The 25,748-nt window shown below is 42.2% G+C and overlaps 1 protein-coding gene across 1 annotated transcript in view; it reads right to left on the bottom strand.

Annotated features, from left to right (window-relative positions):
- Positions 1-487: 487 nt before the first annotated feature.
- dock2 (dedicator of cytokinesis 2) overlaps positions 488-25,748 on the bottom strand; it is a 148,639-nt gene continuing 123,378 nt past the window's right edge. The window contains exons 34-51 of the mRNA XM_084041505.1: positions 25,667-25,748; positions 20,651-20,691; positions 18,319-18,409; positions 16,224-16,331; positions 15,626-15,715; positions 14,404-14,508; positions 9,255-9,396; positions 7,692-7,773; positions 7,277-7,361; positions 5,669-5,755; positions 5,254-5,430; positions 4,323-4,406; positions 4,027-4,164; positions 3,333-3,460; positions 2,364-2,562; positions 1,788-1,887; positions 1,549-1,700; positions 488-1,326 (exon numbers count right to left, since the gene is read on the bottom strand). The exon at positions 25,667-25,748 is cut by the window's right edge and continues 78 nt beyond it. Of these exons, the coding sequence (XP_083897631.1) occupies positions 1,270-1,326; positions 1,549-1,700; positions 1,788-1,887; positions 2,364-2,562; positions 3,333-3,460; positions 4,027-4,164; positions 4,323-4,406; positions 5,254-5,430; positions 5,669-5,755; positions 7,277-7,361; positions 7,692-7,773; positions 9,255-9,396; positions 14,404-14,508; positions 15,626-15,715; positions 16,224-16,331; positions 18,319-18,409; positions 20,651-20,691; positions 25,667-25,748 (1,948 nt within the window). The 3' untranslated portion in view covers positions 488-1,269. The remainder of the gene's footprint in view (positions 1,327-1,548; positions 1,701-1,787; positions 1,888-2,363; positions 2,563-3,332; positions 3,461-4,026; positions 4,165-4,322; positions 4,407-5,253; positions 5,431-5,668; positions 5,756-7,276; positions 7,362-7,691; positions 7,774-9,254; positions 9,397-14,403; positions 14,509-15,625; positions 15,716-16,223; positions 16,332-18,318; positions 18,410-20,650; positions 20,692-25,666) is intronic.

The following is a 25,748-nucleotide window of genomic DNA, read 5'->3' as shown; positions in this document are numbered from 1 at the left end:
AATAATAAAACAATAGATCATATCTTTGCAATTGGATCTTCATCACTTGTCGCTCAGTTTAGTTAGTTTAGTTGGTGAATTTACAAACAAAGGTGCTCAACAAAAAACACTGGCTGGTGACCATCAGAGACTATTGAGACACACTTGCCTTGTGTTCTTCAGTTGCTGGATTGTTAGTGCCCTTTAGTTGTACCGGAGTTAGTTTGATTGTTGTGTTTGTAAGTCAAGTGATACACCACATACTTGACAACACTTGACTTACAATGTTCCCCCTTGAATTTCCTGACAATGTTAGCTTTTCATCAATGTGACTGGGTCACTCATTGAAATTGACTCACCTACTCATCTCAATATTAATCACACTTCATATCTGCTTACATACTTAAAACACTGAGTCACTGCCATGTTTACACTCTCAGTCTGTTAAATCAACACTCAGGATTGTACTGTGTAGAGACTTACCCCATGCACAAATGATTACAAAATCTCAGGACAACATCATTCCTTTATAAACTCAAATTACAAATTACATTTCTCACAGGAAAACAAAAGGGATATATAATGGATCAGTGACCTCTGGAGTCCAGCGCCAAGGATCTGCCATCCACATCCAGAGAGAGAAAAACGTGCAAGTAGATATGCTAGATATGCGAGTACTAAATGTAGTTTGCAGTCCAAGCATTTACAATACAGCCTCAATTGTGCAGATCTAGTGCCATTTGATGGTCTCCACTGTCTGTTGCACATGATAAAATTTGACTTTAGCAGCTATTATTGTTTGCCGTTTATTGAATTAATGGCATGATCATGTTGAAAGTGGTTTTGAAGGAAGGGGGACCACCATGTACTTTATGCAATTAATGTTCCCATTAGATTCTATCAATCAAACAAATGGAGAAAACAGGAAATGGAGTTTAACAGGATCCATTTTAATCAACCGTGTCAATGGGATGGCTTGTATTTGTTCAGTCTTGTAGAAGCTGAATTGATTTGAAAGCCCTTTAGGTAGTATTTAGCTTTACTGTATTTGCATTAATGAAAAAAGGTCAGTCAACAAAAGTACATTTTATTGAATAAAATAAATCAATGGTCCAATGGTACAATGTTAAAGCAATCCTAACACACCCAGTGAGAGGGGGGAGAGAGAGAGAGAGAGTGCATACATGAATGCACGTGTCGCAATACTAGCCTTACTGTATATAATAATACAATTGAAAACCATAGCGAGTCACTGAGGGCATTAAGAAGAATCACTGGCACAGGTGTGTATCAGAAACGATTATCTCTGGCTGTATCACCATGCTTCACATCGTCTGATTTGGAGCTCTGTTGAACACACACAAACCCATGCAGGCACATGCAGAAACACGTACACACAATACATACACACTGTTAATATGGTAAACAAAGGCATCAATCAATACCATATGGCACATAAATAGATTCAATTTGTTACCCTACAGTACCTGTGTACATTACATCATGGCCGGACTTTTCAGGCTATATTCTGTTGAGACTCTAAGAAACTATATTTTCTCCTTCCTGTACCTTAGACTTGAAGAGGAGCTGGATAACTCCCTTCGAGCGGCGGTCTGGAGTGCGGTCAGAGGTGGTCCCACACATAGACCGGGTCTTACTGTCCCTCCTGGATCTGGCCGTGTCCACCTCCTCCATACCAGCCACTACTGCGAGGGACAAACCTGTGGACAGAGGTAGTTTCATAGTTTTAATGCGTGCTTGCGTGCATAATGTGCGTGCATGCCTGCGTGTCTATCTGTTTTAGGCACCTGTGATGGCAGGCAGGGATCTGGAGTTTGTCAGAACATTGACAGGCTCGTTGGGCTCAGACAGGTTGGTGTCACTGCGGAACTCCTGTTTCTTGGACAGCTAGAGGGAGACAGAGGGCACAGAAACAACAAACACACACTCACTGGCCTGGATCTTCTGTACCAGCACAGAATATCACACAGTACATGGACAGTGCTCTCTGTGGGTGACTCAGGAATAGAGCCTTCACAACGTACACTGACAAACATCACACAATGACAACAGGACCTCATGTGACGTCCAGTGAAAGAGAGAGAATGCAAGTCTTGGTTGTGCTTACATTGAGCAATTCACATTGGGGGTAAAATACCATCAGCAGTTTTAAGTGGTTGTGCCTGTAGCATCTTAATTTAATACCCCCACCATTGTGCTCTTACGTCGTACGATGAAAGAGCAAAATGCCCACCATGTGTCTGGTCAATTAGATAGTCAATTATGTGTCTCTTGTCCCCCACAACATACATGCTCATGTTTCACTCTTCTTTCTCTTTGTTTCTCACTCTCTTCCCCTTTTCCCTCATACTCCCCTTACTCACCCGTTTGTTGTCCAAAATACTGTTCCTCTCTTTCTCCTCTGTGATGAAGATCATGCTGCTCCTCTTCCTCTTCTTCTTGCTCTTCCTCAGCTTGACCTCGCTGTCGCCCACGGTCACTACCCCCTGTTCCACCACGCTCATGCTCACGCTGCCGCTGGAGCGCAGCAGCGCGTCAGCCGGGGTGTCTTGGGGGAAGTCTCTGAAGTGAGAAGGAGAGAAAAAAGTGGACAGAAGAGAGGGAGAGGGTTTGGTTGGACACAGTATTTAACCTGTTCAATCCAGGAACGCATCTGTGTCATTTTAGATTTTAGCTATAACCATTATTTCATACTTTATACAAGCTCATAGCACGGCACCGCGTGCCGCATTACGAGCTTGTAAATGGTAAAAATGGTAAATGGTGCATTTATATAGCAACATTGATTGTGCCATTAACCCATTCACACACACATTCATACACCGATGGCGGAGGAAACCATGCAAGGCACCAACCTGCTCATCGGGAGCAATTAGGGATTCAGCGTCTTGCTCAAGGACACTTCGACACTAACTCTAGGGGAGCGCCCCAGCCCGGGATCGAACTGGGAACCTTGCGGTTTTCCAGTTCATTCTACCCGGCCACTCTACCCCTGATCTGCTATTTTTGAAAAATCGTGAAAATGTGTGCAAATCTTTGAATATATATTTTTTTAAGCAAACGTTTGTCAAATATTTTGTTCCAGGGACCTCCAGAAGCAACGATTTGAGTTACAAATGTTCGCTTTAGAAATATATATTCATAGATTTTCACGATCTTTCAAATAGCAGATCTACAAGCTCATACCACAAGCACTTGGTGCCACGCTATGAGCTTGTATATCTGCTATTTTTGAACAGCCAAAGAACTCTAAAATGACAGAGATGCGTTCAAACAAAAAGAAAAGGTTGCAGATCTGGGACAGACTCTGTGTGAGTGTGCGTGCGTGTTACCTGTCTACGTTAAGTCTGGTTGGAGTCCCACATTCAGACCCCTGGAGGGAGGAGATGGAGATGATGGATTGACGGATGGAGCGCATCATGGAGCGAGGACGAGTGGACTTCCTCTCATCCATGTCCGGCTAGGAGGAATAGATGACGGGGACAAAATGAGGGAGGGAGACAAAAACAAACACGGATCTCTGTGTAAGAGTCATTACATACGGGTAAAATGAAGGTTCATTAGAAGGACAATATCAGTCACCAGAAGCAGGGAAGTGTTTTCAATGAGTCTAATGTGGTTAACATGGTAGGTTTGAGGTTGAATGGCCTTATATACAGTATGAAGGGGGTATGTTTGGTCAAATGAATACCAAATATCTAAACATTGAATCAAGCAACTTAAAAACTATCTGGGGTGCACAGAAAAGCCTGAGTAGATGTGAAAATGACCCCACAAGTGTTTTAAAGAGAAATACTCCTTTAAGTCCTCCTAATAAAGATTCTGGGCTACCAGGGAGGATATGGGTACCAATCCTCCCTTGTCAAAGCTATTCTCCCAAGGTTTGTGGAGCACTTTGATCTCCCAGATGTAGACTTCTCTTTTTCAACTTAATTAGGCAACTGCATCAATTATTAAAATTGTTGTTTAGGGTTGTGGAGAGAAACAACATATGAATCAACTTCACCTCTCTTTATCTCTCCTTACCATTTCTCTCACTCCGTACTCCTTCTCCACTTTCTTTTTCAGCTGTTTGAAGCATTCCTCCATGCGCTCATGGAATGGCCGTAGGTCATCCATCACCCTCTTGCCATGGAGATAGATCCCTGCACCCAGTAATGGGGTCTAAGATACAAAATGTATAATTAGTGTGTGTGTGTGTGTGTGTGTGTGTGTGTGTGTGTGTGTGTGTGTGTGTGTGTGTGTGTGTGTGTGTGTGTGTGTGTGTGTGTGTGTGTGTGTGTGTGTGTGTGTGTGTGTGTGTGTGTGTGTGTGTAAAGTACCTGCCATGCGATGAGGTCTTTGAGACGCAGCAGTTTGTCTCTGTCCTCTGGGTGCATCTGAGTGTATTCCTCTGTGAAGAACGCCTGGCGCACAGAAAATATTAAAAACAACCCGAACAAACGGCTGCAATACTTTTCACCTGCTCTGGCAGTTTGGAAATTAATAACTGACTTTTCTGCCTCTGCAGGCAGTTTTTAACAGGACTGATCTCCCACACTTGGGATATTATTACATTTATTGGTGTGTGAGGGTAAGCAGTAATGACATTTAGGATTATGAGGGACCTCCACTCCAATCTTATAGCCTTTGGACAGTGGAATTTGTAGACAGTTTCAGTCAGTGCTGGCGTGGGTGATAAGGATATACTGTATGATATCAACACTGGGTTAAAGGCTCTATCTGATCCAGAAAATGGAAGTGTGATTTTAAGCTTATAATTCATAGCACAAGAAATAAATTAATACTTTTATATTATTCTGAATTAATACTTTCCTGAAGACATGTAATCATATTGAAAATTGCAAACCTATGAAAGATGCTACACATGAAAGTATTGGATCTCTACCCTTCTCTTCTCTTGTTGTTTCTTTTAACTCCAAGTCATCATATAACTAATACAATATACAATATTACATTGCAGATAAGACAAAGGAGCAAAAAAGGCAACATATCTGAACCGCATAATTTGTGTACATTATCAGTATATGTAATACGCACTGATTGCTGCATATCAAGTTCGAGGCCCACCAGCAGCACCTGCTGTGTTCTCAGCCAACTCCTTGTTGTTCCTTGTTGACATTAATGTTATCAATGTATTTATTAATGTAATGTGCTGATGAAATGCTATTTTCTTGTTGTCTTTTTGAACAAATGAGGCTATGGATATGTGATGAGCAGAGTGTTACTGTAGTGTGATATTTGAGCTCTGACCTTTTCATACTTGGCAAAGCCACCCATGACAGCTGGGTCCACGATGCCATTGAGCAACATTGACAAAGGGTTGATGGGAAGACTTGGGTCAGCCTGGTACTGGTTGATCAGGGCCAGAATCTTCTCATTAGTGGACTCCATGGTCTCTATGGCATTCTCCAATGGAGAAAGGGTGGTCTGCAAGGGGGGAGAGAGGAGGAGAAGGTGGGGTTGAGTGTGGAGTGAAGGAGCGAAAGAGAGGCGATGGGAACGAAGGAGGGATAGAAGTGAAAAGGAAAGGGACAGAGAGAAAGAGATGTCAGAAATCAGGAAAGGAGGACAGAGACAGAAGGAGAGAGGACAGGAGTTATAAAGGTGAGGCAGATGGAAGAATTAAGAATAAAATACATGCACGTCAAAAAGTACATGAACTTACATGTGTCATGTCAGTGGCCTCAAACCAGCGCAGGATCCCTGGCAGTTTGTAGACAGTGGTGAAGGTGGTCCGCTCAATCCACATGGACTAGAAGAGAAGGAAATAAGATCAGTGGGAAAAGTAAGCTAGCTAACAAACTATTCACTCTTCTATACTGAAGACTTCTGAAACAAAACAATATGCTGGTGTCAAGATGAGTACATTTATTAGTTTTGCAGTTAGTTGTTTGCCAAACACGGTCCAGCAGGCTGCTATTTTTAAAAGTTCCCAGGGTTGTTTCTACATTGGGAAACAGCCTTTTCATAATGAGTGCCCACAACATGGAACACTTGGAATGATTTAATGTACTTTATCGTCATAATGTGTCAATGTAACTTTTAAATGCTGTTCTGCTGCATGTATTGGCCAGGTCTCCCTTGAAAAAGAGATTGTATCTCAATGGGCTTTTTCCTGGTAGAATGTATACCAAAAAAATATACATTTTCAAGAATATATGTGTTTTAAAGTAGAAAATGTGCTATCGATGTGTTTCACATGACAGTGGGGCCATGACAGCTGCTCACACCATCAAGGACCTTTAAGTCACCAGTAAACACATGAGAATCATCACAGGTGGAGGCTTGACGTATACACACTGAAGGAGTGTATGTTGACAGATGCCTGGTCATTTGTAGACCTGGCATCCTATAGTGCGTATAGTTGAAATGTACACATTTAAAAAAAAATATTATACTGTTTAAACTGATGATAAGTTCTTGGTTTATCTATGATCCTAGATTACAATTTCTGTGCATTTGATGTATTACCTCGTGTTTTCCTTTCTTACTGTAAGTCGCTCTGGATTAACTCTTTGGCTGCCAATGAGATTTCTCGTCATATTTTGCTATGGCCCACACCACCAATGACGAGATTTTGTGTTTTCAGTGGTTTTCCACCAGATGGCGCTGTTCGCTAGCCTATGGGTCACCGTTTGGATCCCAGAGAAGGCGAGGAGCAGCGGGTCACGTGATCGCAAAACAAACAGCCCGTTCTCCCTTGTAATTCGATCTGGAAGAATGGCTTTTCCGCTATTTGTGTTGCTTTTTGGCGAAAACAACCTACATTCAACTGGCCTGGAACGGATGATCGCGGCGGCTCACTTTCTTCCCCCCAATTCTACAAGACTTGGATACGTCTTTTAAAGCGATCGGGGGATCGATCATACTGGAGATAAATATTCTATGATTTTTTTTTTCAAAGGTGAGTGAAAACACTTGAAAAATCGCTGGCAGTGGCGTGGCAAAATTATGTTTTATTTCTGGCAGTCAAAGAGTTGAGAGCGTCTGCTAAATGCCTAAATTGTAAATTGTAAGGACAAACCGACGCGGCTACCGTGTGCTGTGTACTTGCTTTCCCATAGAAAAAAACGTGAATATGAGCAACATGTGAGTGCAGACCATTCTACTTTGAAAGACTACGGTAGATAATACATTACATAAAACTATCTGTGCACCTAAAGTTACTGAGCAACATAAAGCGAATGAGGCAGGTGAGTGACTGCGATGATGTGTTGTAATTTATTTTTTAAGTTTACACATGACAACAGCAGTAACTGAGGCAGTCACTCACAGCAAACTCATTGCTGGGATCCACAGGCCCTTGTCTCACAGGCCTGGAGTAGTGGAAACGCTGCACATAGTTGGACTTGTAGAAACTGGGGAGGGAAAAAGAGAGTGTGTGTGTGTGTGTGTGTGTGTGTGTGTGTGTGTGTGTGTGTGTGTGTGTGTGTGTGTGTGTGTGTGTGTGTGTGTGTGTGAGAGAGAGAGAGAGAGAGAGGGAGAGAGAGAGACATTATGAGAATTGCATTTTATGCTCTCTCCTGCCTCCTGTCTCATCGTGATGATAAAATAATACTTGAAAGGTGATTACATCATCAGAATTGATTTATAACGACATTAGCTGATCATTTTGTAACAGTATTTGAAGTTTACGATAAGGTACTTTATGAGGTAATAACAGATATACGGTAATGGAAGGAACTGACTTGATAATCTGGTCAGGGACAGGTTTGTTCTTCAGCCGAGGAGGGATTTCCAAGACAGGTTGCACCGTGAAACACTGGATATCTGGAGCAATATGTTGAGGAACCACACCATGCTGATCCCTAAACCTAAACCTATACAATTGAGGGTCGGAACTGGCTGTGGAGGTAGAGAGTTGCCACCTTGGAATCGGACGCAGTTACGGACTTGCGGTTACAGAACATTTCTAATCACTGGGCCTGGAAAAAATCTGGTTGAGTTTTTATTAGTTTAGATATTATAATGACCTTAGGTCAATATGACCATATTTCTATGGTGGCATGTGGAAAAATATAGACAAGTTGCATTTGTGCGGAATGCGCACACTTGCCACTTCTGCGAGCCGTCTGAAATGTGTGGAATCACAAGTATTGTCTAGAAGAGTGTCTAGGGGGCGGCCATAGCTGAGCCCACCTAGGGAGCCAGAGGCCCTGGTTGCCCCAGGTTCGATTCCAGGCCAGGCCAGCATATGTGTCGATGAAATGAAATTTGTCCCTGAGCAAAACTCTTAACCCCTAATTGCTCACAGGTTCTCATTGGAAAAAAGACCGCGGGGACTTTCACGAACGACCTGTTAAAAGGAATTATCCTTATCCTGTCTGCTATCAGGTGGTGCCGAATGCGATTCTATACCACGCATAACATTTCATGGATCTCATATGGTGGGGAAAGCTCTCAATCTCTGTGGGCCCGGATTCAATCTGGATGGGAGAGGCCCACCCGTATATATCTGCCCTCGATCGTAAGGTTCCCGGTTCAATCCCCGGCCCCTCCTGGATTTGTGTCCTTGAGCAAGACACTGAACCTCTAAGATGAGCCGGTTGGTTCCTTTCATGGAGTGCTCCACTGAAGGCACTATATGAATGCACCATTTACAACTGCTGTGTAGACTTCTCCTGTGATTTTTCCTTAGTTTGAGCATTTATGAAAACATTAGCACAGTACAGCTAATCCACTGTGTACTGTACAGTACTGTATTGTACAGCATAGTGAGTATATCACTGTGTGTGTGTGTGTGTGTGTGTGTGTGTGTGTGTGTGTGTGTGTGTGTGTGTGTGTGTGTGTGTGTGTGTGTGTGTGTGTGTGTGTGTGTGCATGCATCCTAGCATGTGAGTGTATAATGGTGTGTAAAGTGTGTACTGTAAGTACACAACAATATGATCAATGTTCATTTGATTGTGTGATACTGTTCATGTAAATAAGTGAACAAATTTGCGGCAGTGACTCAGGAGGTACAGTGGCAGCTTGGGGATCAGAATGTTCCTAGTTCGATCCCCAGCTCCCCAGGATAGTGTCCTTTAGCAAGACACTGAACCCCATAGTAACACCCGATGAGCAGGGTGGTGCCTTGTATAGTTTACTCCACCATCGGTGTGTGAATTGCAAAGCACTTTGGATAAAGGTGCGTGTGTGTGTGTGTGTGTGTGTGTGTGTGTGTGTGTGTGTGTGTGTGTGTGTGTGTGTGTGTGTGTGTGTGTGTGTGTGTGTGTGTGTGTGTGTGGTGAATATATGTGTGTATAGGATACATTGCAGGGGGGAGCTCCTGATGTCATCCCCGGGCATGGTGGTGGTGTTGAGACGCACGGCACTGGGGAACTGGCTCATCAACTGGTTCTGGAAGTCCTCCCTACGCTCGTACTCCTTCCCACGGTGGATAAATACCTTGTTCTGAACAAATGGGAAAAGGACACTGGAGTTGGTCTGTGTCAGAAGAATCAGTTTATTTGACACAGGTGTAAAAAAGCAGTGGGTGAAATGATTTTTCTCATGTGCGCTCCATCGTTTTGCAGTATTCCTTCCGTGAGAAGAGAGGATAGATGTAGAGTGAGAGCAAAGGGAAAGAGCTAGAAAACAAAATAGATATATACATACAAACAGATAGCGTATGCGAAAGCGGGTATATACGTGTAAATTATACAGTATTTAGATCATTAGCATCATATGCAGGTGTGTACATGTTCTTTTAGAAACATTAGCATCATATGCAGGTGTGTACATGCTATTTAGAAACATTACCATCATACTGTACAGTGGGTGACCATTGACTTTGTCGTTTTTTTTCATTCTTCTCATGCGTTTCATGCAGGGCATGTATGATTTCCACTCTGTGCCACTAGGGGCAGCAGCGGTCTACTGCCTACAGCTGCCTACAGCCCACAGCAGACAGCAAGAATATATTTGTTACTAGTATACTGTATATCCTCTCCAAACTGTACATACATTACTTTACACTTTTGTATTATGTTTTGACACTTGCTTTGGAAAATGTAAACGTATGTTTTATCATGCCAATAGCTCATTTGAATAGCAAAATTGTTTGTTTTGGGGTTTTTAGGCACTGTTTTTCCTAGAAAGACAGAGAAAGATCCTGTCTGTTGCTTACAGTACAAGATGTGACATTTATATTAAGCAAAATATTAAGCAAATAAAGTTAGATAGCATGATGCTGAGCTTAACATTAGTTTAATTTTAACGTCTTAATTGATAAAACGAGACGGGAAAATGAACGTATTTTTTTCTCTTGCCAATAGCTCATTTGAATTGACAAATTGTATTTCTGTGGTGGTGGTTCAGTGGCACTATATATATATATATATATATTTAATATATACTGGGGTCATACGTTCTGTGCTTTCTGTGTGTGCACTTATGCCGTGTGTCTCTTTCTTTGAGCGGGGGGGGGTCTATCAAGGCAGGCTATTTGTTCAGATGCAATTTCAGCGTGGCTATTAAATAGGCAAACAAATCTGATCTACAAGCCCACAAAGAGTCGCGATGCAACTCTATTTTCTAACATTTTAGTCTATTTTTGGCAGAGAGAGAGAGAGAGAGAGAGAGAGAGAGAGAGAGAGAGAGAGAGAGAGAGAGAGAGAGAGAGAGAGAGAGAGAGATTAATATAATATAGGCCTACTATATATACTTTACTCGTAACAGAGTAGGCTACTTCTACATTGCAGTATTGATATTTTTACTTAAGTAAACTGCAAACCAAAAAACTCTGTGCTCCTTGTCCAGTCTATTCATCGCTAAACCGGTTATGTTAATTATCTCTCTCTCTCTATACAAAGACAAAGTCTCTTTTATCCAGATGCGCTCTCTCTCTCTGTCTCTCTGTACAAAGACAAGGTCTCTCTAGAGAGAGAGAGAGAGAGAGAGAGAGAGAGAGAGAGAGAGAGAGAGAGAGAGAGATGCATCAAAGTAGGGGTTCTCAATCTTTTCCAGGCCATGACCCCCCAAAATAACCATATTGGGGACCCCCATTTTGCGTGTGCGGCTTTCATCATCAATTTAAAAATAAAGATGATCGGATCATCTGTGAAGCATTTTCATATACGCTGCTGTCTCGTTAAAACCAGCTGCGGGTGAATATTATCCAACACATCACCACGGTTAACGCTACGTTCATGTTTACTGCATTACATTTGTAACAACAGCATAATATTGGGTTGTGCAGGTGAGATTTAGAAAAATCTTCAGTGAATGCTTTTAGGGACTATGCCTAGGCCTACATAGAATGTGGAGGGAGAAGGGTACCAGCTGCACTTGTACCCCTTATTAACTGTAATATGCTCATTCCATGCAGCTCGGCAGAATGCGTGTGCGGCTTTAGTTTGATGAACATTGAACCTCATAATAACATCACTCCGTTCGCGACTGCATACAGAACGTGTGTCGGCTCTGATGTTTATTAGACAGCATGGACCTCCGCTCAGGTCCTGGAATCCAGAGCCTTATGTCAAGACTTGGCTGCGAGCACATCGCACGGCAGAAAGCACAAAAACCAAAGTGGCACAGCCTGTCATGTCAGATAACCCCGACCCACTTTGGCAGTTTTTATAAGACAGGGGTTATTGGCGTCTTTTTGGTTTGTTTTATTTTATTTCCTCGTTTATACTTATTTCCTCCTCAATATTGTCTAAGAATGAATGTGCTATCCATGACATGCTGTCACCAGTTTACCAGTTCACTGTCTGTTATTTAATGATGATCGAATATTGGCTAAATGTTTACAATTTCTTCTGTCCAAACAATGAAAAGCACTAAGAAAAGGCAAGTGAGTCTCTCTTTAATTAAGCATGATGAGCCATGTGTTTTCCACAAAACAATTGAATATCATTGAATATAATTGCACCCTTGTCATACTACTATGTTATTAGCTTTCAGTAGGCCACCACAGGCACAGACAGTGCGTTTTAGCGCAGCGCGGCCTGGCGCAGCGCGGCGGAGTGGTTGCGTGCGGGGGTCGGGGGGCTTTCGTGGGAGGGGGGGACGGGTGGATCAGAGCTTAACCCTAAAACCGAAATAAAGTAACAAAAAAAAAACTCCAATCCGCTCAAGAACCTTGCTCCCCCACTTCCAAAATTAGCACTAGCCTACAACACTGGCCCAGTCTCTTGCCAAACCGGATATGTTAATGATATATGCAGCCTATTCCAAATAAGCCAAGTGAGGAACTCTGCTATCAGGTTCCCCCTCCCCCCTACAGTACCTCTGTTGTTCAGATACAAATTCAGAGCGGCCAATTTTGATATTTTTAATGCGCCTACATGAAGTTAGAGGGATGGGCAGAAATGGTGTAGGCCAGTGGTTTTCAACCTTATTCCCATCAAGGACCCCCAAATTGACACATATTAGCCCAGGGACCCCCATTTGAAAAGATATGCCAGGGACTCAACCATTTAGATTTCTTGGGCGTCCCAATCTACACTGTATCATCATCATCAGTGTTCATTTAACTCTGAGAGTGTACAAATTTGGTTCCATTTGGTTCCATTTGTACATTAAGAGTTACAGACACATAAGGGTCAATTTGGTTGCTAACTATTAATTTGGCTGGGGACCCCCTGGAACCCCCTCAAGGACCACTGGTGGTCCCCGGACCACTGGTTGAAAACCTCTGGTGTAGGCTATTTTCAACTGTTAATGGGTTTTTCTTTCTTCACAAATGAATTCTACTTTGTTGTACAACAGTGTCCCATATAAGTAGCGAAAATAGCCGATCTACAAGCTAACAAAGTGTTGCATCATGATTTGAATTCCGACTGAAAACGCCACCCTTGCGTCTCCGTGTGTACAACCAAATACGCATCTTTCCTGCACCGATGACGCTTGGGGCTTTTACAGCGCTGCTCCTACACTACCACCGTCAGCAACAAGTGGACATGGAGTAAATGTACTTAGTTACTTTCCGCTTAGTTACTTTCACGTGCATATAAATGAGCCACGCGGTCTTATAAGAATGAAAACAAACGCCTCGCTGTTGCCATGGATCACATGACGGTCGTCTGTTACGGTCATGGATGAACTCAAAATGTTACTTGAGTTCAATCAAAGTAAAAGTACAAAAGTATTGGCAAATAAATGTTTGAAAATAGCTGATCTACAAGCTCACAATGCGTCGCAATGCGTTGTGAGCATGTAGATCGGCCATTTTCAAATAGACTATGTGAAATAGGGCAAATAATGTATGTTTTATAATGTAATGATTTATATCTGCAAAGTAACTAGTAACTAAAGCGTTCAAATAATGGTAGTGGAGTAAAAGTACAAAATTTTCATCTGAGATGTAGTGGAGTAGAAGTAAAAGTAAAAATAGCAGGTCAGCATGCTTATAGCGTGGGATTCGAACCCGGGTCGTAAAATCGTCGGTCATCAGTTTTAACCGCTACACTAATTGGACTATTTCATTTACAGAGGAAAGATGTAGAATCCTACTATACAGAAATTGATGCGAGAAAAAAAAACATATAAGACGTCTGTCTGTCTGTCTCTCCACGGACTTTTGAGACAGACAGACAGACAGACAGACAGACAGACAGACAGACAGACAGACAGACAGACAGACAGAAACCAATGTGTGTCTGAACATTTCTAAAATGACAGAGATGCGTTCCTGACTGCCCGACGCTGAACAGAAAACCCAATTTAAACGCTCTAAGCACACGTAATTATTGCTAGTTATTATTATTATTATTATTAATAATAATATAAGACATCTATCTGTCTGTCTGTCTGTCTGTCTGTCTGGCTGTCTGTCTGTCTGTCTGTCTGTCTGTCACAAAAAAGTGACTCCAAAGCGGCACCTTGTGGTAGTATTTGGAACTTAAATTTACTGCAAAGCGGGTGAGGCAAATGAGTGAAGTGATACTCTTATGAAAAGCGACAAAGTCAATGGTCACCCACTGTATGTACAGTAGGTAAGTGCTTAACATGATGCCATAAGGCTGGGTAAAAAAAAGTAGCAGGAGGTACAGTGTTTATTGGTGCTGTTTCAAAGAAGCACGTCCGCGTGCGTGTGTGTGTGTGTGTGTGTGTGTGTGTGTGTGTGTGTGTGCGTGTGCGCGTGTGTGTGAGAGAGAGTTACGGGCTACAAAAGTTGACATTCCTAAAAAAGAGCTTGCCTCGCCTGTACCTCCATGAATCTTTGAGTTGACATCTTTACATTGTCAACTAGGCTTACATTGGACCTCCTACGTGTGTCCTTCCTTGTTAGAGACTCTTACAGACACTACAGTATCCATTTTAGCAGGATGAATCAGAATCATGTACAGTAAGGAGCGTGTGTCTGTCTGTTTATGTTCGCTATTCGGTGGCTGAGAAAATAATGCCATTATTTAAAAAGCACTAGCCATCCACCTTATCTCCCCACAACAGAGGTCATTTGAGCATACAAACCCGAAGAAAGCAAGGGTAGCCTTGTCCATACCAGCCCACGGCAAAGTAATCTGGCTTAGGCCTTAGGATCGTCATAATGCTCTCATAGAATCTGGACTGCATCACCTGCAGGAAACAAATGAAAGAGAGAGAGAAAGAGAGAGGGAGATGAGAGAGAGAGAGACAGACAGACAGACACTTTTTAGAGAGACACATTTTCAGGTACTATGCACTCTGCACTCACTCTATATAGCTGTGTATAATAGCTATATATATATATATAGCTATTTTTGAATAGCCAATGCAGAAATCATCTCAGGGCGGAACATTTTTGCTTAACGGAAGCATTTCACCATTTTAGTGCTCCTTCAGCAGCCATTGCTTCAAAATGTTGGCGCTCTTGAGGCGATAGTTGAGTCTTTTATATATTTATATATTAGAATGTTATTTATTATATATAGAATATTCAGTCTGGATTAAATCTAACTGTGTCCCTTCCCAATCCCAATGTAGACAGCAGTTAATCCAAAAGACGGATTGTGGCGTTCCAGTATGTCCTGGATTCTAGCATCTTGTTTGAATGTTTTTTTGTACCTCAGCAAAGGTGAGGTAAGGTATTTCTATTTGATCCTGTGATGTTAAACTTAGGAACTTTCTTCTACATGAGAGGAATACTTTATTCACGTTCAGCTGATCCGCATAAGTGACTCGCTTGCCAAATAAACCAGATCTACAAGCTGTCAAAGCACTGTGATATGAAGTTTTGTAACCTTGAAGATCTGTTCTATTTGATGAGCGATGCCATGGTTACTATGGAGTTCTCACCACGCTGAAGTTGGTTTTGTGTTGTATATTGCAGTTGCCTTTTATGGTCTTAAAACAGGGCGTGGAACAATGCAAATGATGCACACATGAACGTGTGTTTGATTTATGAACATGGAATTCGTCATCTGATACACCTGAGATGCACACAAATTAAGGCTGTACATACCCTTTCTTAGTAGCAAACCTACAGTAAATGTAGTAGAAATGTACAAAGAGCTTTGTAAATGAGGCCCATTGATCTGTCTATAGTTGGCAACAGAATTAATTTACTATTGCTAGGGTGAAAACCCCACTTTTCCTACATTTTTCCCTTGGCCTCGAGTGAAGGGAATTCAGAGGAGACAGAACTAAAAAGTAACTCCACAAAACTTGGACATTAAATGAGTGCATGAAAGAGTGTTTTTCTCTTTCATCTTACCAGTCTCTTGCTAAGCAGCTCATAATCAAATATCTCGTTTTCAAACTGCTCAGCCAGCTCCTTACAAAGCGTGATTGCCTCCTCCCACATCTACACACGCCGCGTGCACACGCACACACACACACACACACACACACACACACACACACACACACACACACACACACACAGGACAGAAACAAAGTGTAATCTACTTCATTAGACCATCTACTAATACATCTTTAACAGCTGTCATGGTGGATATGGCTATTAAATTGCTCTGTTCTCAGTCCCCTGATGAGTGGAGAGAAATATCCATGCACAATGTGTGTGCAGAATGGTAATGACTGCCTAATTTATATACTGTACTGCACAGAGTCAGACTGAAAGTAAACAGTTGCTCCTCAAAAGTAAAATCTAAATGTAGTGCAAAAAACACATTTAGAATCAAGGCAAAGCAGCTTAATGCCAAGCTTGAATTGACCACATACACTGAATCATTTGGAGTGCTAATTTAACCCCTAAGTGTGTAAAACTGGACCCTTACAGGCACATTTTTACACTCTCAGAGGACGTTACTGTGTATGTACTGTATGTCACACTGTGAAGGCATAACCACCTTGCCCTTGTCAAAATAGTCAATGATTGTGTCGTAGAGGGTTTCTTTGAGCTGCCGCTGGGTCTGGGAACCAGGGAAGTCAATCTGGGTACACATCTCATCTGACCACTGGGAATGATAGAGAGAGGAAGGAAGAAGAGAGAGAGTGAGAAAGAACAAAAAATAATATGTGTCAAGAGTATAGGCACAGACACCTTGATCTGAAATACAAACACACGTTTCACTCTCATTTGTCAGAAACAGCTCTTATAAGATCAGAGGGATGGAAGGACCTGCTCTGATAAAGCTACATTGAGTCGTATGAAAGTGCTCTGCCTTTATCAGAACAGAATAAATCTATATTATCGTCATTCTATATTATCCCTGTGGGTTATTTGTCTTGCACACACAGTGGCTCAGCAGGCAGTGCAACAAAGAAAACAAACAGTATACTCAAACAGTACCCATTCAGGACATCAATTAAATAAGACACTCATTCATCATCACTTGAATTACAGTTACAGAGTATTTATCCTGAAGATGTAATATTGGAGGAACATAATTATACAATTTCCATGAATATAATTCAGCGGTCACTTTCGACCAGTATAAAAATGATGAAGCATGCGTCTCTGCTTGTTTTATATTTCATTTGTGGTGCCTGGTAGACTGGACCTGGAATGACAGTGTATTGTCGCTCTTGGGCAGAAACCTTTTATACAGTGGTGTCAGTTCAGCAAAAGCTAAGGTATGGCAAGGCTAGGATTGCCAACTCCCAGAGATTACAATAAGGGACACCTAGAAATTTGTTGGGGGGTCAAACCTACCAAAACCCCCGAAATGCATAGAGAAGTACTACTATTCATGATTAAAAAAAACAAAGGTAAAGGTATGGCACCTGCCATACCTTGCCATACCCAATTGACGCCCGTGCTTTTATACTATGTCAGATGACAGTGTTCCGCCTATAAAGACATGCCTAGAATAGGGACGCCAGGTTACTTGAAAGTGGTTATGTCCGCCATGGTTACTCAAGAGGTTATGAGTGACTTCATGCACTCCATATTCGGACATAATGGTCAACCCGGAACTCCATATATGGTCATCGTTGACATGTAGCTCCTTATATGGATCCTTGTATGATTTGTTAGAGTCAGTTGTTAGCGAAATTTTAATATAGGATATGTAGCCAATAAAAAGTATCATTGGAGCACAAGTTTCTTTTTCTATTTCCTGAAAAGTAACTGTTTTGGGCATACAATTTCCGCCCGACTGCGACAATATTGAGTATAAAGAGGATTTGAGGAACATTTAGTCCAGGAAACCTCCAAACGTTGTAGAGTTTCCTAATTGCTCAAAGTGTGCAAGCTGGTTAGGACAGCGTGTGGAAGAGAATTACTACATGCTGTGTGCTCCAGCTGGCTCGTCTATTAGTGTGAATTGGGCCTGGTAGGGCTGACAGTAGAGATGAATGGAGGCCATAAGAACTGTTAGAACGAGTTCAACTGCTGCGATGTAATGATACGTTGGAGGGGTGGTGGGGTTGTAGAAAGAAACGGGGAAATGCTCTTATTCCTGTGAGTCTGTAAGTGCCCCATAAAATAGATGAAGATACATGTGAGGTCTAAAATACACACAAACACACACACACACACACACACACACACACACACACACACACACACACACACACACACACACACACACACACAGAGATAATTACGTGCGCACACACACAGGAACACACGCACGCACACACACACACACACACACACGCACACGCACACGCACACACACACACACACACACACACACACACACACACACACACACACACACACAGAGTGCATAAATCACCATAGCAATCAAGCCGTGTTATGAAACCCTGTGTCATAAAGTAAAGTCGGAAATTCATCGGTTAGTGGCCCCTAGTCATGGGGCCCATTTGTCAACCAATAAAATCCTTTGGCTCCTATTGCAGACAGACAGTGGGTCTGGAAATGATGTAGCTGAGTCACAATGTCCAGTAATAAACCGCCCTGTTCAGAATCTCATTAGCCGTGTGTATTCAGATGTGTGTACTTTCTGTGCGTACGCGCGTGCATGCGTGTCTAACCTTCAGGAGTCGAGAGTGGAGCAGCAAAGTGTATGCTGCCTCAGTGTAGTTTTCCACATCCAAGTGAAGGTCCCTCAGCTTGTAGAGGTATCTATTCACACACACACACACACACACACACACACACACACACACACACACACACACACACACACACGCACGCGCGCGCACAAACACACAAGAGATCAAAATCATTTTAACATATAGTTCACAAATATCCCCACTAGATGTCACTGTTGATCAACTTCTACCCTGGCTACGAGCTGTTCCCTATATTAGCCATTGAAGTATTGATGATAATGTACACACACACACACACACACACACATAGGCACGTGGACGCGCATGCAAGCACACACAGATATACTCTCTCTATCATCTTCTTTCCAAATCATACAATTCTAATTTCAGTGAATAAACAATGTACTCTAGTAGGGATGATGACGAGGCATGGACGGAAGACATGAATGTTTTATAAGCACTGTCTGGGCTCAATAAAAAAAAGCCAACCTTTTGAAAACCAATCTTACATTGAACCGCTTGCCCATCTTCTGTGTTTTATCTTTCCGTCCGTTTCAATCAGTCTCTGTCAGATCCAGACCCAAACTACTGGGACAGAGAACCACAGGCCAAAGACACCACAGCAGACGCTGATAAATTATGGAGCAAGTAAACCTTGGCCACCACACTGGTTCTTTAAATTAATGTGTGTTCGTCTGGCAGCCTACTAGACGCTGTGCATGTGTATCTGACTGTCTATCTATGTCGTATGTATGTATTATCATGGTGTCAGTTGTTCTGTCATTCTAAAAGGTTAAGGTTGAACACGATAGCGTGCCTATTACGGGCATGTAATAATAGGGGAACAATCGACGAAAATAGGAGATCAACAAGCTCAAAATGTGTTGCAATGTGACGTTGTCAGCAAGCTGATGTGTTGTCAGCTTGTACAGCAGCTTATTTAGCTAAAAGAAGAGGGTCCAAGTATAGACCCCTGGGGGGCACCAGTCAATGAAGTATAGGGTTTCGGTGTTTAATTAAGACACAGATTTGCCCTCTTTTCCCCTAGCCCCACTACACATCTCTCTTCCTTAGCGTATGTCTCTCGTCTCCTCCATCTCGTCTCCTCCATCTAATTCTACACTCACTCAATCATTGTCACATGCAACTCTGACTCGAGATTCACTTTTTAAATTCGATCAATTATGGAAATCCGACCGTTTTCGACAGGGTGAATCCAAAAGGAAAAAATAGAAAGCATGGCTCCCTCGCTCCGCTTTTCTATTATTTCCTGTTCCTTCATTCCTTTCCTGTCTTCCGTTGGCTTATTGATTTTACTGTTTGACTAACCCCCGACCTTGAATCTATCCATCCCTTTTCCCTCTCTCTTCCTGACTCCTCCTCTCGCTGCACTCTCTTCTGACCTCACTCATTCTCAGGGAGGAAAACATTCCCAGCTCATTCTTTTATAACCAATCCACCTCTCTCTCTCTCTCTCTCTCTCTCTCTCTCTCTCTCTCTCTCTAGTCTCCTTTTCTCTCTCTCTCTTTCTGCCCCTCCTCTCTCTCACAGTATGACTCTTGTTCTCTCATCTCTCTCCCTCGCTCCATGTGCCCTAAAACGAGTGCACATGTTGCAGTCAGACTCAGACCAAGAGCTGATCCTGTGGATTTTGACATTAATTCAGCAGGACTCATATAATCCCTTGTCAGATTATGGAGCGGTGCATGAATGCACGCACGCACGCATGCATGCACACTCGCACACAAGTGCATAATATAGTCACATACTGTACATAAATACATGCGCACATTGATAAAACACACACACAAACAAAAGCACATACAGTGCAGAAATGGTCACACTCATGCATCCTCACACGCATTTAATCACAAACACAGTACAGTACATATACACACATGTGCACACATAGATACAGACACAGAAATGCGATGCACACACACACACACACACACACACACACACACACACACACACACACACACACACAGTCTCTCTCTCATTCACACACATGCATGCACGCATACATACAAACGGTTATACTCTGATACCCTTTGGTCAGTACTGCAGTATTCTTATTCTCATCTTATCTCATTATACACTATTAGTATTACACACATTATACACATCATCTTATCTCATTATACACTAACATGGTGTGACCTTATTTGGAGCTACTGCAGTCACACATGCTGTTTCTAATTCTCATGTGGACACCCAATGACACAGATACACAAATACATAAAACATACACAAAGTAAAATAAAATGTATCAATCAAAGTAAAATGATGCAAATGGAATTAATTATACCTGATGTACATCCCCTCACGATTGATGTCCTTGTAAAAGTTCTGAAAAAACAGAAAGAGGCTTGTTAGTGCGTGCGTGCGTGAGTGAGTGCGTGCGTGCGTGCCTGCGTGCCTGCGTGAGTGTGTGTACAGTATATGTGTGTGTGTGTGTGTGTGTGTGTGTGTGTGTGTGTGTGTGTGTGTGTGTGTGTGTGTGTGTGTGTGTGTGTGTGCATGTCAGTAGAGCTGAACATTTCCACACTTTAATGAAGTTTAATGACTCCTTCAGAATGGAAAACAGCAAAACGTGTTACCATAATTATGCAGACGACACACACATTTACATAACCATATCACCAGGGGACTATAGTCCAATACAAGCACTGAGTAAATGCATTGTACAAATTGATGATTCGATGAACAAGAATTTTCTTCAATTAAACAAAGACAAAACTGAAGTAGCTAATGTTAAAAACCACAGCCCAAGCCAGAAATCTTGGTGTAGTCATGGACTCAGACCTATACTATCAGCCTACTATACTTGACTACTATAACGGTGTCTTTACATGTCTCCCTAAAAATCGATCAGACAGCTGCAGGTGATTCAGAAAGCTGCTGCTCAAGTCCTTACTAATACCAAGAAAATGTATCATATCACTCCAGTTATCAGATCTTGACACTGGCTCCCTGTCTGTCAGGGTTTAATGGTTTAATGCCAAAATACATTTCTGATCTTTTGATACTTCATGAACCATCCAGACCTCTCAGGTTGTCTGGGACAGGTCACCTCCATGTCCCCAGAACTAAAACTTACTGTGGAGATGGAGCATTTAGTTTTTATGCACCACATTATCTAGAACAAATCCCCAGGAAACTGCAAGTCTACTACAACTCTCAGTTAAATCAAAGCTGAATACCTTTCTGTTCGCCCCTGCCTTTTACTGATTTTTTTAAATCATCTCTTTTGCACTGTAAATTTATTCTCGTTTTTTTTGTGAATTTCAACTTGAATAACAACTTGTTCTTATTTTATAATGTATTTCTTTTCTTTTGTTAAAGCTCTGCGTCGTTATGCTTAATGTTTTGTGAAAAGCACTTTGAATTGCCTTGTTGAAATATCTCATGTGTAAATACAGTATGCAGAAGTGAAACAACCTGACATGACCTCAGGTTTACCAGCTTAGGCGAGGGCGCGCGCACACGCACACGCACACGCACACACACACACACACACACACACACACACGCACACACACACACACACACACACACACACCATGCTAAATCACATACGGTAGCTAGTGCACAGTCAAATCTGAGTTAATTTAACAAGGAGGGTTGGTCCAAAATATTCAAGCATAAACCAAGAGCTTGTCAGAGCGTATCATCAGTTATGTGCTTGTTTTCTTGTTTTCTCAAGGAAAGAGAGGCCATGAGACTTGTAGGTTTGTTGGTTCATCTATGTGAAGGTAAAAGGGTCCTTTATTCATGCCACAGATCACACAGACTGATGCCCAACACAACAGCAGCATCCCAGCACTCTGCTCTGCTTCATAAAGACCTTTACTTTACTGACATAAGCCGCACAAAGACATCTAAATGATTTTCCATCACCTATAGGCCTAACACGCATCTGTAATAGATCTGTCATCAGACTCAGACAGACAATGTCACGTTGAATAACCTTTTGTTTGAGGCGAGGGCATGAGAGGGCATGCCAAAGGCTGCCAGTGTGTGTGTGTGTGTGTGTGTGTGTGTGTGTGTGTGTGTGTGTGTGTGTGTGTGTGTGTGTGTGTGTGTGTGTGTGTGTGTGTGTGTGTGTGTGTGTGTGTGTGTGTGTACGATATGAATATGTGTGTATTTCTGGGTATGTTTATTTATTTATTTATTTTAGTCAGCCTAGCTGGGGGTGGTACACTATGTGGATAACAACCCACGCAGTGCCAGCTAGCTTGCAGTACAGTAGGAATTTTAGCTAGTCAAATAAATGAAAGAGAATAGTTAATGGCTATGCACCACAGACTACTCGACTATATACTCCTGTTGCACTCATAAGCCCCCACTGGCAAAAGCAGCTACCGGTATCACCAATTATATTGATCAATTAAACCAGATGAAACCAATCATTTAGCCACTTCAACCCTCTAGACTTAGTAAACTGGATTGTTGATGGCTGCAGCGCTATCAGCATCTGTTTCAAAGACAGTGTGGGCTATGTCCAATTGTTAGAAAATAACCTGTTTTTTCTTGGATTTTATTCTCCATTATTAATGATTGCAACCTTATCTTGTCCTTTGTTGTTTCTGTTACCAGTTCTCACAAAAATGATGGTGTACGTGCCTCATTTGTAATTGTCAATGACTGTACCAAACAACCCAATATAATATCTAAACATCTAAAAAGACTAATTTCCTGTGGAAACTTCTCCCAGGTTTTGGTCCAGAAAGTGTATAGTATAGTTTAAAGTAAGAGTATAGGCTTTTAACTTTCCTTTTTGATAAAGATTATAGTTAAGGCTGACTCAGACTCACCTGGGACTAGCCATTAGTTATGCTGCTATAGGTTTAAACCGCCGGGGGACTGTTACTATAGCTGTCATTGTTATTATTGTTGTTGTTGTTGTTGCTGTGCACCTGTGTGTGTCTATATCTCCCCCTCTCAAGCCCCACTCTCTCCTGACTCTTACTTGACTTAACTATTACAGGCTGAGCAGAAAAACCTACATGCAATAATTAATATTAACTGACATTCCAAACAATGAAAAGTAGAGAGAAGTTGAAGGAAGGTGGGATGTAATCGACAGTGGAGATGACTTGGTGCAGTCTGTTACCTAAACTAAGGGCGGATTCACACTATGGTCCCGGGTGCGCACCCTGGACCACTTGGCTGATGTTGTGATAGTGTGAACGTTGCGTATCGTTCCCCGAAACGGATCACAGTACCGTACCCGAGACCGCCTCCGGAGGTAGTCTCGGATCTTGAATGTTGATCATGCGTATTCGGGTACGGAACGATGCAATGTGAAGCCATCACAACAGGAGGAAGTGGACTGTTAATCATACTGTATATCATTTATATATTGTTATAATGACACATTATTTTAGCTGGGTTATACCTTCTCATAGTTCTACTTGAATGTTGACAAGAAATAATAATCCCGCTAGTGTTTGAGTACCGCGAGCCGTGAAAAAACATAAACAAAAAACACATAAGTAGCGAACGCGTATATAAGGATAAATATACAAAGGATTAGTCCGTGACGTCACTGCTAAAATACCAAGGATGCGTCCGTGACGCCAATATCATATTAACAGAGACGACGTTTTCGAGACCAGTGCACACACTGCTTTGGTTGTGTATTATTGATCTGTTGTTATTATAACTCAAGACAACGTCAGGAACACAGTCAAACTTTATTATTCACTCTAGACTCTGACAAGTGACTTTTCTTCTGTGAATGACATCTACCAAAGCCCCATAGTCCACAGCGCCCCCATGAGGCACATATTTACCATTACTGTTGAATGAAATGTTCTCGAGTGCGGAAGAATCTTGGCCAATGTGAATACTGGTCAGCTGCGAGAGGCCAATCGTACTCGGGAACGGTTTGAATCAATCGGACCCAGTCTGAATCCGCCCTAAGACTAGCATGGCATTAACTTTGGCAAGGAGACTGTACTGAAGAGTCAAGACAGATTATGGGACTGGCAGTGGCTGATGAAACCTACTGTATAGCAAACAGCAAAACGCATGGAATAAAATATGAACCCAATCTGACTCCCATTTTCATAATATGTTAAAAAGAAATTTGGTGCTGATCCATCCAGCGGTTTGCAAGATATGCCCCGGACAGACACACAGATAGACCATGTTCTAGAAGTCTAGCCTCCTACGAAGCCACGCCGTAAAAAAAAAAAGGAAATGTAGGAAAAGTGATCCATGATCCGAGGGCCTGACCTGAGATCAGGGTCTCAATCAACCTCTCTGTTCAGTCAGTGTGGGTGGGATTATTGCCTAGGGCCTCTGTGCTCCAGACCGATCAATGAGGAAAGTGATTGAAGGGGTTTTATTCCTTCAGCACTTAAGATCAGCACCTCAACTCTCTGAAGTTTGACAGTACAACTACAGGTGAGTATGAAAAAAAGATGGAAAAGAAAAATCTCTACTTTGGTGCTAAAGAAAAGAAGCCCTTTGCAGTTACAGCAGCATGCCATGTCCAACACATATCGTCGCTGTTGGGTGGAAACCTCATATTTCTGAAACTGTTACCTGCTGCATCCAATGTAGTATAACAAAGTAAAAGCCAAATATTTCAATAAGTATACAACATTTGAGGGATTCTAGGTTAGCCTAGTGACAGCGTGCATAGGAAATGTGGTGCTTAATGGTCGGTCGGTCAGTCAGGCAGACAGACAGACAGACAGACAGACAGACAGACAGACAGACAGACAGACAGACCGTCATAAAGACAGCTACCAATTTAAGAGCAACATAAAAAGATACAAGGTTTCTGCCTAACAGCGACGATATGGAAGACCTTGAAACACATCATTCACCCCCGTCACCAACAACATACTGTAACAATTGCATGCCTCCAGCTTAAGATAGGCTACTTGTCGAATCTAACATGGCAAACAGATGGCTGCTCTGATGGATTGCTCCAACCCAACAGCCTACGAGCACAATTATTTTATGTGATCTATGCCTATGTATTTACTCCATTTTGGCAGTTCATTTGAGTCCAGTCGTGTATACCAAAGTCCTGAGTAGTTTAAATTAGGATTTTGCAATGTGGTCTAACTATGTAGGAATTGGTGTAATAGCACAGCTTATCAAGACCCATAACTCTGGGAAGATCAAGGAGACTGAAGATGCATACTTCTGTGAGCCCACCGGCTCACAGAAGCTGGGACTTACCACACAGCAAAATCCCCAGTGTTAATTCAAGTTATTAAGCCACGTATCTGCGGGAGGCTGGGCAGCGTGAGACTCTGTGAGCCGGTCAGAGTATATTTTCTAGGAGAGGGGCGAGACTTACCAGGAGATTGACGGTGCAGCACATGCGGTTGTTGCGGCTATCGTCGCTCATCACAGCGCGGTAGTCAAGGAGACGCTCGAGG

The sequence above is a fragment of the Gymnoscopelus microlampas genome, assembly GCF_963454915.1.
Source record: "Gymnoscopelus microlampas genome assembly, chromosome: 18".
NCBI lineage: Eukaryota > Metazoa > Chordata > Actinopteri > Myctophiformes > Myctophidae > Gymnoscopelus > Gymnoscopelus microlampas.
This window is presented reverse-complemented; position numbering and strand designations above follow the sequence as displayed.